Source organism: Austrofundulus limnaeus, unplaced genomic scaffold, assembly GCF_001266775.1.
Source record: "Austrofundulus limnaeus strain Quisiro unplaced genomic scaffold, Austrofundulus_limnaeus-1.0 Scaffold1003, whole genome shotgun sequence".
Taxonomy (NCBI): domain Eukaryota; kingdom Metazoa; phylum Chordata; class Actinopteri; order Cyprinodontiformes; family Rivulidae; genus Austrofundulus; species Austrofundulus limnaeus.
In genome coordinates, this window is record NW_013953405.1 from 89,287 (window position 1) to 99,031 (window position 9,745).

Consider the following 9,745-nt stretch of genomic DNA (forward strand, 5'->3'; position numbering starts at 1 on the left):
GAATAATATATGTGTATATCAAAATCACAAAATGAAATGAAAGGCAGCAGAGAGAAGAAAAAAATCTTATATCGGCCCCTTTTTTCTAGAATAAGTTCATATAAAAAATCTGTTATTAACAAAACAAAAGACAAGAACATCTAATCCCTCTAGAACAATAATCTATATAGATCAGGGGTGGGCGGTCCTGGTCCTCGAGGGCCGCAGCTCTACATGTTTTACGTTTTTCCTGGCTCCAACACACCTGATACAGTCACTGATTTACCTTCTAAGTTCTGCAGTATGGAGGACCGACACTGACATAATTATAAATAAAACCAGAAATATATAAATGAACCACTAAATAAATAAATACACTTAAAATGCACCAATTCAATTAAAAAAGAACTTCACCTCATGTTTTGTAATTTAATTCTCGTTTAATTTATATTTTTTTAACAATTCAAATTTGACTGTTTTTTAAAATATATATTTTTTCAGTTTTCCCTTTTACTTGTACATACATTGGTCTCTTAAATGTCTAAATTTAAATATTTTTGTAGTTTTGTCCCACAAGTCTTTTTTGTTTCGATGTGTTGCAGGCGTGTGCTGCCTCAGTTTAGCTTAAAGTTTAAAGTTTAGTTAAAAACAAAGGCACGAGTACGTTTTTCTCCTTGCCTTTGTTTTAAACTAAACTTTAAGCTAAACTGAGGCTCACGCCTGCAACACATCGAAACAAAAAAGACTTGTGGGAAAAATATAAAAATAATTAAGCATAAACATTTAAGAGACACAAATGCATGTAGAAGTAAAAGGAAAAACAAAAAATGTATTTTAAAAAACATTCAAATTTAAATTATGTGTTAAAATATATAGACTAATTTATACTAACCTGGAAAAATAAATATTAAAGTCATTTGAAACAAAAAACATGAGATAAAGTTCTCCTTTGTTATTTTAATTGGTACATTTCAAATGTATTTATTTAGTGGTTCATTTATATAATTCTGCTTTTATTTCTAATTATGTCAGTGTTGGTCCTCCGTACTGCAGAAGCCTGATGATCATCTGTTCCTTCATATCAGGTGTGTTGGAGCAGAGAAACAAGTAAAACATGCAGGGTTGTGGCCCCCCAGGACCAGGATTGCCCACCCCTGATATAGATACACGTTACACTGTTTCATATTTCTTTAACAACCCAACTTTTTTCATTTTATTAAATGTACACGATCCTGCGTTTTTTACACCACTCCCCAAATTATCCCATAGTTTTATTCCTTGAATTAAAACATTTTTCCTTCAAACTAGTACTGAATTTGGGTTTTACAAATATCTCTGTCCCTTTAAGATTGTAACAACTCTTTCTCTTAAAATTTACTTGGATGTTTAAAGGCAATATGTTTTTGTGGGCCTTATACATAACCAGTAGAATATTATAATCAACCAAATCGAAGAACTTCAATATTTTCAATTTACAAAATAATGAATTTGATGGGTGACGACAACGTTTTCCAGTAATAATTCTCACAGTAACAAAAAAATAGGATTTGTAATCGTCTGACACGCTTGCCCTGTATTTCCTGCACAGAAACAGTGTTTTAATTATTACTTTTATAAACACTTAAAAGTACTACATGTACGACTGACTAAATGTGAAATACATAATAATTAAAAAAAACAGAAATACCAGTAAAAGTAATAGTTTTACTCACTGTTGATGAGTAGTCACCATATTGAATTCTGAACTGGGACAGAGTTGCTCTCACATTCCGACAGGGAGGTCCCACGGATGGGGGTGTTCCTGTTTAAATTTACAACTTGTAAGTGGGAAAAGTCCCAGTTCCCAGTAAAATTGGTAGCCAGTGAAAATGCAGTGAATTGGGTACTTTACACGGACAATTTGCCAGCTGCCATTTTGAACCATGTGCAGCGCCACCTAATGGTGGGTTCTCCTCATTCTGTGGGTAAATAAATCAACATGCATTATGGGAGATGTAGTTTATGGTCAGTGCTGGCTTTAAAGCAGCAAATGCTTATTTGAAGTTCTCGCAGGCCACATAAAATGCGGTGACAGGCCACATTTGGCCCACGGGCCTTGAGTTTGACACATGTGGTCTAATACAGTGGTTCCCAAACTTTTTATCTTCTGACCCACAAAATATCCATGGCAAAAACTTGTGAACCCAAATATTACTGGTCTGAATACACAAACTTTGTTAATAACCCTAAAAACACAGGCTTTTTGACAATCTACACAGCTTGTACACAAATATAAATAGTTATTTATACTTATTTTGTGTTTTTGTAATAGTTATTGGGAAAAGATTACATCAGCAATTATTTTATTACCCTTTAAATTGATTTCTGGAGATTATCCAAGGTGCTTCAWGACCCATAATTGGGTCCCAAGCCCAACTTTGGGAACCAAAGTGCGCTGGTTCCAAAACTTTTCAGCTTTTGACCCACAAAATAACAGTAGCAGAGACCTGTGCCCCCCAACTATTTTTGGAGGATAAACATTTTTTTCAGGTCAACTAAACATGGGCATAGTAACAATATTTTTATACTACATTTATCCATTTTAAATATACTAACCTCACTCCTTTGTAACAACTAAGGCAAAAATGTCATTAATTCAGAAAATCTTTTCAGGACCCCACCTTGATGTTTCTGGACCCCACTTTGGGTCCCGGCCCCAACTTTGGGAAAGACTGGTCTAATATATTCTGTCTGAGGATGAATTAAATGAACTGATTGAAAGTTTTTCACTAAAACACAAAAGCATCCAGAGCTACGTTCCTCTCTCAGACCCTCGGTACAATAAACATCAGAAAAAAAACATCAAAATTAGACAGTTGGTAAAAACATTAAGCATAAAAATAGAGATATTATTAAACTAATTAGAAATAAAAATGTAACAGGATACAATTTACGGTATTGGCATCAGAATTAAAGTGACATATGCAGTCATGTACATGATGAAGTCACAGGTTTTAACACATGCGTTGTGTTTTTTTTGTTAATCAAAGCCTCCTCCAGCCAACCTGGACAGTCTGTTTCTCTACATCAAGGAGGTGATGGACGTGTCCAGCCGTCTCCTTGGTCTGTTGGACCAGAGACATGTCCATCCCGAAGACCCGCAGTTTTTAAAAAACATCTGTAAGAGACTCGTCTTCGTTTTGTTTTTTTGATGTCATGCATGATTTCTGGATGTAAAGAGCTGTTTTTGTTTTTATTTTCCTGACAGGCCACTCATTCCTCAGCCTGTCTGCAGACATTGAAGCAGCCTACAAGGAATACTTGGCCAACTACAACAACACTTTAGAGGTGGAAAACGGCTACAAACAGAAAGAAGCGCTTTGGACGGAGATCGTCACGATCATTAAGAACTCAGCGTAAGTTTAAACCTGTTGCATTTAGACAAAAGTATGGAGGACCGATGCTGTCATAATTAGAAATGAAAGCAGAAATATATAAATGGACCAATAAATAAATAAATACACTTAAAATGCACCAATTAAATTAAAACAGGAAAACTTTACCTCATGCTTTATCATTTAATTCACCTTATTTATTTTTCCAGCTTAGTTCCAATAAATTAGAACAGAATTTACATTTGACTATTTTTAAAATAATTTTTCCTTTTACATGTTCATGCGTTTGTGTCTCTTAAATGTTTGTATTTATTTTTTTTATTTCCATTGGTTATTTAGACATTTCTCTCTCCTGTTTTTACTTTACTTTATGCATTTCTGCCTCATTATGTAAATAAAGTGGGCGGGGCTTCTTGGGTCAGCTCCTCTCCTTTTGGTCAACAGACAGGAAGGAGCAGGATCCATGTGCAGCTCTACTGTGCTGCTGCTGCCTCGGTTTAGATTAAAGTTTAAAGTTAAGTTTAAAACAAAGACGCAGGGAAGTGTTTTCCTCCTTACCTTTTTACTTTTGTTTTTAGGTATATTTATTTATTTATTGGTTAATTTCTATATTTCTGCTTTTATTTCTAATTATGTCAGTTTCGGTCCTCCACAGATAAGTACCACAGCAGATAACAATAAAACGTTTTGTTTTATTTACTTGTTTTTTTCTCCTGACGTCTTTGTTTGCCTCTCCTCAGGCCCGAGGTCAACGCCACCTCTCTGAGTTTCTTCTTGGTGATGCCGGTGCAGCAGATCACCCGGTACCCCCTCCTCCTGCAGACCATCCAGAAACACACGGAGCCCACCCACCCGGCGTACAAACTCCTGGAGGAGACCGCCAACACCTCCATCGCCCTGAACTGTCGCATCAACGAGTACAAACGCTTCAGAGAAGTCGGTGAGACACTTTCTGATTTAAAAATGTTTCCAGTTTAAGTTCTGAAAAGGTTTTTAGGTATTTTATTTATTTATTTGTTTTAGCTGATAAATACAAGAAGACAGAATCTCTGAGCATCATGGACAAGATCAATCGCTTCAACCCCCACAGCATCGCCAAGAAGACCGCGAGGTTCAGCCAATTCCTAAAACACGAGACTGGAATCAAACCCAAGGTGGGTTTCAGCTGTGAAACCAGACAATTTACTAGTTGCGTTTCCATTGACCATAAAAATGCACAAATTAGAATTTCGAATATAAAATTGCTCAATGGAAACACGTCATTTTCGAAAAAAAATTACGTTTTTCGACAAAATGTTTTTGCACTAGGATGAGGTGGCTTTTCGGCCGTATCTAAATTGGTGTTTTTCACAAAACTGCAATGGAAACACTTTTTTCACATCACAGGTGTCATGTGATCAACAACTGACTGTTTCTACTGGTGAAAAAAACGATGAAGAAGATAACAGGAAGTAGAAGTAGTAGTAATATCACAGAAGTAGTATAAAATAGTAAACTGACCGACTACAATTTCCCAAAAACACAGCATACGTAGCCGCTCCCAAGTAGGGACTTGTCTCTGGAAAGCCTCGATAAAAGACGCCGACGTCTCCTCTGATGATGAGCGCTAGTGTCGTGGTAGCAACATGCTATGTGTTTACATCCATCGCCTCCATGTTTGTAATGACTTATCGCGAGCACAAACGTATTCACGTGACTTTAATAACATTTCTTACTTAATGAAAACAGCAGTTGCGAAACTGTGTTTTTCGACATTAACAGAATATCGACAAAGTTTTGCGCACATTTGCAATGGAAACGAAGCTAGTGTTGGCTAACAGGGCTAACAGCCCTCACTGATCACTTCCCTGATCTTTAACCGTTAACAGGACAAAGATGTGACTTATTAGAGCAGCTTTTTACTCTGCTACACTCCCTTTACCTTCATTACGTATAAATATTTATTATAGATCAAATATAAAACAAAGTTACATTAAAGTCCAGGTTACATGGAAGCTTAAAGCGCCTGTGACATCCCGTTTTCGTTATAAATATGAATGCATTTTTTTGAGAGATGACATTCAGAACATGTCTCAAAATAAATTTCACAACATCAAGATAAACGCTTGTTGAGATATTCGCATGTGAAGAAACAGGAAGTGATGTCATAGAGGAATGTCTGCATGTAAACAGAGTGTTGCTGCAACAGTTGACAATAGTAGAGAAGAATCTGATGTTAATTTAGATTATTTTGAGTCTCTATCATAGAGATGAATAGGGCTGTGTATTGGCAAGAATTTGGCGATACGATACATATCATAACAGAGGGGTCAAGATACGATATATCCCGATATATTGCGATACTGTAAGCAAGGCAATATGTTGACATATTGCGATTTTTTTTTGTCCAAAAATTCTATTAAATAAAAACCTCTTACTGAAAAAAAAAGAAAAGCTAATATTTACTTACAATGCTTACATTGTCTCCTACAATGCTAATGCTACCCTTACTCTCTGGCGCTCAAGAGGTAGAGGATCCAAATGGCTGGCTCCCTGCTGCCAACTAGTGGTCAGAGGCTGAACTACAACATAAAAATGAACGGTTGGAGAGAAGGTTGACAATTTAAACCTTAATAAAAAATCGATACAGGGCTTTAGAATATCGATACAGTATCGGGAAATGAAATATCGCGATATTTCAGTGTATCGATATTTTCTTACACCCCTAGAGATGAAGTCAAATAATATTGTTTTAATAAAAGACCATGGTTTATTTTTTAGAGTTCCCCTTTGATGTCACTTCCTGTTTCACTTTCCAATTTCAAATGAAAATATACCAGTTTCATGACAAAATCTTGTGTTATGTCAAGTTTCTTAATTATAAAAGTGTTTCTTTTGACCTTATGCCTGTCACAGATACTTTAAGTCTTAAGAGATCATTTTATTTATTATCTATTTATTAGCATCCAGTAAGTAAATAAACAAAGTTGACAGAAATGTAATTATCCTGCTAAAAATTTGATCTTCATCTTAAATGAGTGTCTGAGCATGCAGGATTACAGCCGGTGCCTGCAGGTTTTTATCATCTGTATCTCTTGCAGCTCGTAGACGAGGAGTTCGACGCCTTTGAAGGTTTCTTTAACATCCTGGAGAACGGGATCCTGGTTCTTCTGGAGAACGTGGAGGAGTACCTGCTCCACCTGCGGGTGTGTCAGAACATCACAGTTTGAACTCCAGAGAAGTGTTTTGTAACGTTAGATTTTTTTGAGGATAAAGATGTTTATGATGCCGAGGAGGCGGTCCGCCCTCCCTGGGGTGGGTCGTAGACATAATGCTGGTTTGTTCTCGATCAGGACCTTTAACTGCAGAGTGGAGCTGAATGTGAAACACGTATTTCTTTGTTTGTGGTCAGCCTGCAGCCTCATCAGATTCCAACACGTAATCTACTTATCTTCTTCCAGACGGCTTTGTCTTTTTCCCTGCTGCTGGTTTTAAAGCAGACGTCTTTATAATCTGTCAAAGATTAAGTAATTTTTATTTAAAACATGTCTTTTTCTTCATCCATCCATCCATCCATCCATTTTCTTCCGCCTATCCGGGGTCGGGTCGCGGGGGCAGCTGCTTCAGAAGGGAGGCCCAGACCTCCCTCTCCCCAGCCACTTCTTCCAGCTCCTCCGGGGGAACTCCAAGGCGTTCCCAGGCCAGCCGAGAGACATAGTCCCTCCAGCGTGTCCTGGGTCTTCCTCGGGGCCTCCTCCCGGTGGGACGTGCCCGGAACACCTCACCAGGGAGGCGTCCAGGAGGCATCCTTACCAGATGCCCGAACCACCTCAACTGGCGCCTCTCGACGTGGAGGAGCAGCGGCTCTACTGAGTCCCTCCCAGATGACCGAGCTTCTCACCCTATCTCTAAGGGAGAGCCCAGCCACCCTGCGGAGGAAACCCCTTTAGGCCGCTTGTATCCGGGACCTCGTTCTTTCGGTCATGACCCAAAGCTCATGACCATAGATGAGGGTAGGAACGTAGATCGACCGGTAAATCGAGAGCTTCGCTTTCTGACTCAGCTCTCTCTTCACCACGACGGACCGGTACAGCGCCCGCTTTACAGCAGACGCTGCGCCAATCCGCCTGTCGATCTCCCGCTCCGTTCTTCCCCCATTCGTGAACAAGATCCCCAGATACTTAAACTCCTCCACTTGAGACAGGGCGACCCCCCTGACCCGGAGAAGGCACTCTRCCCTTTTCCGGCTCAAGACCATGGCCTCGGATTTGGAGGCACTGAGCCTCATCCCGGCCGCTTCGCACTCGGCCGCGAACCGCTCCAGCGAGAGCTGCAGATCTCGTTCCGATGAAGCCAACAGGCCCACATCATCCATAAAAAGCAGAGATGCGATCCTAAGACCACCAAAACGGATCCCCTCAACACCTCGGCTGCGCCTAGAAATTCTGTCCATGAAAGTAATGAACAGAATCTGTGACAAAGGGCAGCCTTGGTGGAGTCCAACTCTCACCGGAAACGAGCCCGACTTACTGCCAGCAATGCGAACCAGACTCTGACACCGGTCGTACAAGGACCTGACAGCCCGTATCAAAGGGCCCGGTACCCCATACTCCTGGAGAACCCCCCACAAGGCCCCCCTTGGGACACGGTCGAACGCCTTCTCCAAGTCCACAAAACACATGTAGACCGGTTGGGCGAACTCCCATGCACCCTCCAGGACCCTGCTGAGGGTGTAGAGCTGGTCCAGTGTTCCACGACCAGGACGAAAACCACACTGCTCTTCGTCAGTCTTTATAACTTTTTCTTCACAATATTTATTCATTAGTGTTTTTTTTCAAACATTTTCTTACAAGTGTACAAAAGAAGATTAGAGCCACTGGAAACAACTTCAAGTACATCACCTTGGTGCAGTTGACTACTTTTTTTAAGTGCTTTATAAATAAAGTTGACATTGACATATTTAACCAGCCAGTGCACACGCTGGAACTTTCCTTTTAAGCTTCTGGACAAGTTGAGTAAAAGGGATATTTGTTTATTGATTGTTTTATATTTGAGTCACTGTGTGTAAACTCAGGAAGTTGTTTTTGAGGTTAAAGACCGCTCAGCTCTAAATTTAACCTTCAGTATGGTTTCTGTTTCCAGGTTTTTGTTTTTTTTTTTCCACAACTTTTCTGCTTTTTCCTTCAGTTTTATCCTCTCCTTAGTGTTTATGTTAAACTTTGAGTAACTGTTCCTGTCTTGGCTTTTCCTTCCTTAAAAAAGAGGCCTTGTTGTCTCGACACCTTCGTAAATAAATGTTCTCTAAAGTAGCATTTGATGAGTGAATCCAGGGTCTGCACAGAGACTTAATGGTTTTGTCTGCAGAGGTTCCTCGCGTGCAAAACAGAAGAGTTTGACTTTGAAATGGACGGAGAGAAGACCCCCATTTGCTACAAAGAGATCACCACTGCGCTCCGACTGTGGATCCTTCCAACGTTTGTAAGTTTCACTGGTTTTACTCGAGTGTTTTTCCACCACAGAAAGAAAACAAGTTAAAGGTGACATTTTACCCCCCCCCCCCACACACACACACTTTTTTTTTTAGGAAAAAAGGGTGAAGACGTTGATCCACAAGCCTCTGTGCATGCTCCGTGACCTCCTGGTGGGCCCGAGGAACCTGATCAAGAAGAGACTGGACAAGCTGCTGGACTACGAGATGATCGAATCCAAACCAAACCTGAGCTACGAGGAGCAGGCCGTGGCCAACACGTACAGGTAGAGTCAGGAAGACACGAGTTTCATTTCCTCTGTTGGGTCAGTGAAGGTTCAGGCAGTTTGTTTATTTATGTGGAAAATATATATATATATATATACATTTTTATTAAGCTAAAATGAAAATTGGCCTCAAGTCAAGATCCACAGCCTTCAAGGCCATGTAGGGGAAAGCCAAATCTGTTATCAGTTGTTTGGGAACAGAAGAAAATGTTTTTGGTCAGGCAGACAATAACAATTTTCCATCTGCCTTCATGTCCGCTGGTACATCCAATGTGTTGAATCCAATCAGACAAATAATGTAGACAAATTCCGCCGAGCCGAGCTCACAGCTTCACCAAGATCAATTCCATCTGGCMAGCAAAGTCCAGGAACCACAGCCGGCCCATGACCCTCAGCAGAACCGCTTGCAGACCGAGTCCAGCTCGCTCAAGGCTAAAGTCTAAGTGCTGATGGAACGGCAATCCTTCATATTGGTCAGGCAGCCAGGAAATGAAAAGCCACCGACGCTGTTTTGTAGAACACCAGAAGACCACCAAGCCAAACTGTAGAATCCAGTGATTGGAGTCCAAATGTATATCCAGAACAGAGCAGAACAGAGGTCCCACCTTTGACATGTCCTCCTATGGAAGAAAAAACTTTGTTCCAAAAAATGTATAAAC

At 40.1% G+C, this 9,745-nt stretch overlaps 1 protein-coding gene across 1 annotated transcript in view; it reads left to right on the forward strand.

Moving 5' to 3' along the window:
* The window catches only part of arhgef37 (Rho guanine nucleotide exchange factor (GEF) 37), a gene marked incomplete in the record, with an annotated part of 39,145 nt that overhangs the window by 14,258 nt on the left and 15,142 nt on the right, over nucleotides 1–9,745 (forward strand). Inside the window, 7 exon segments of the mRNA XM_014030131.1 lie at nucleotides 3,009–3,138; nucleotides 3,227–3,374; nucleotides 4,094–4,293; nucleotides 4,377–4,507; nucleotides 6,434–6,538; nucleotides 8,697–8,810; nucleotides 8,917–9,086. Of these exon segments, the coding sequence (XP_013885585.1) occupies nucleotides 3,009–3,138; nucleotides 3,227–3,374; nucleotides 4,094–4,293; nucleotides 4,377–4,507; nucleotides 6,434–6,538; nucleotides 8,697–8,810; nucleotides 8,917–9,086 (998 nt within the window).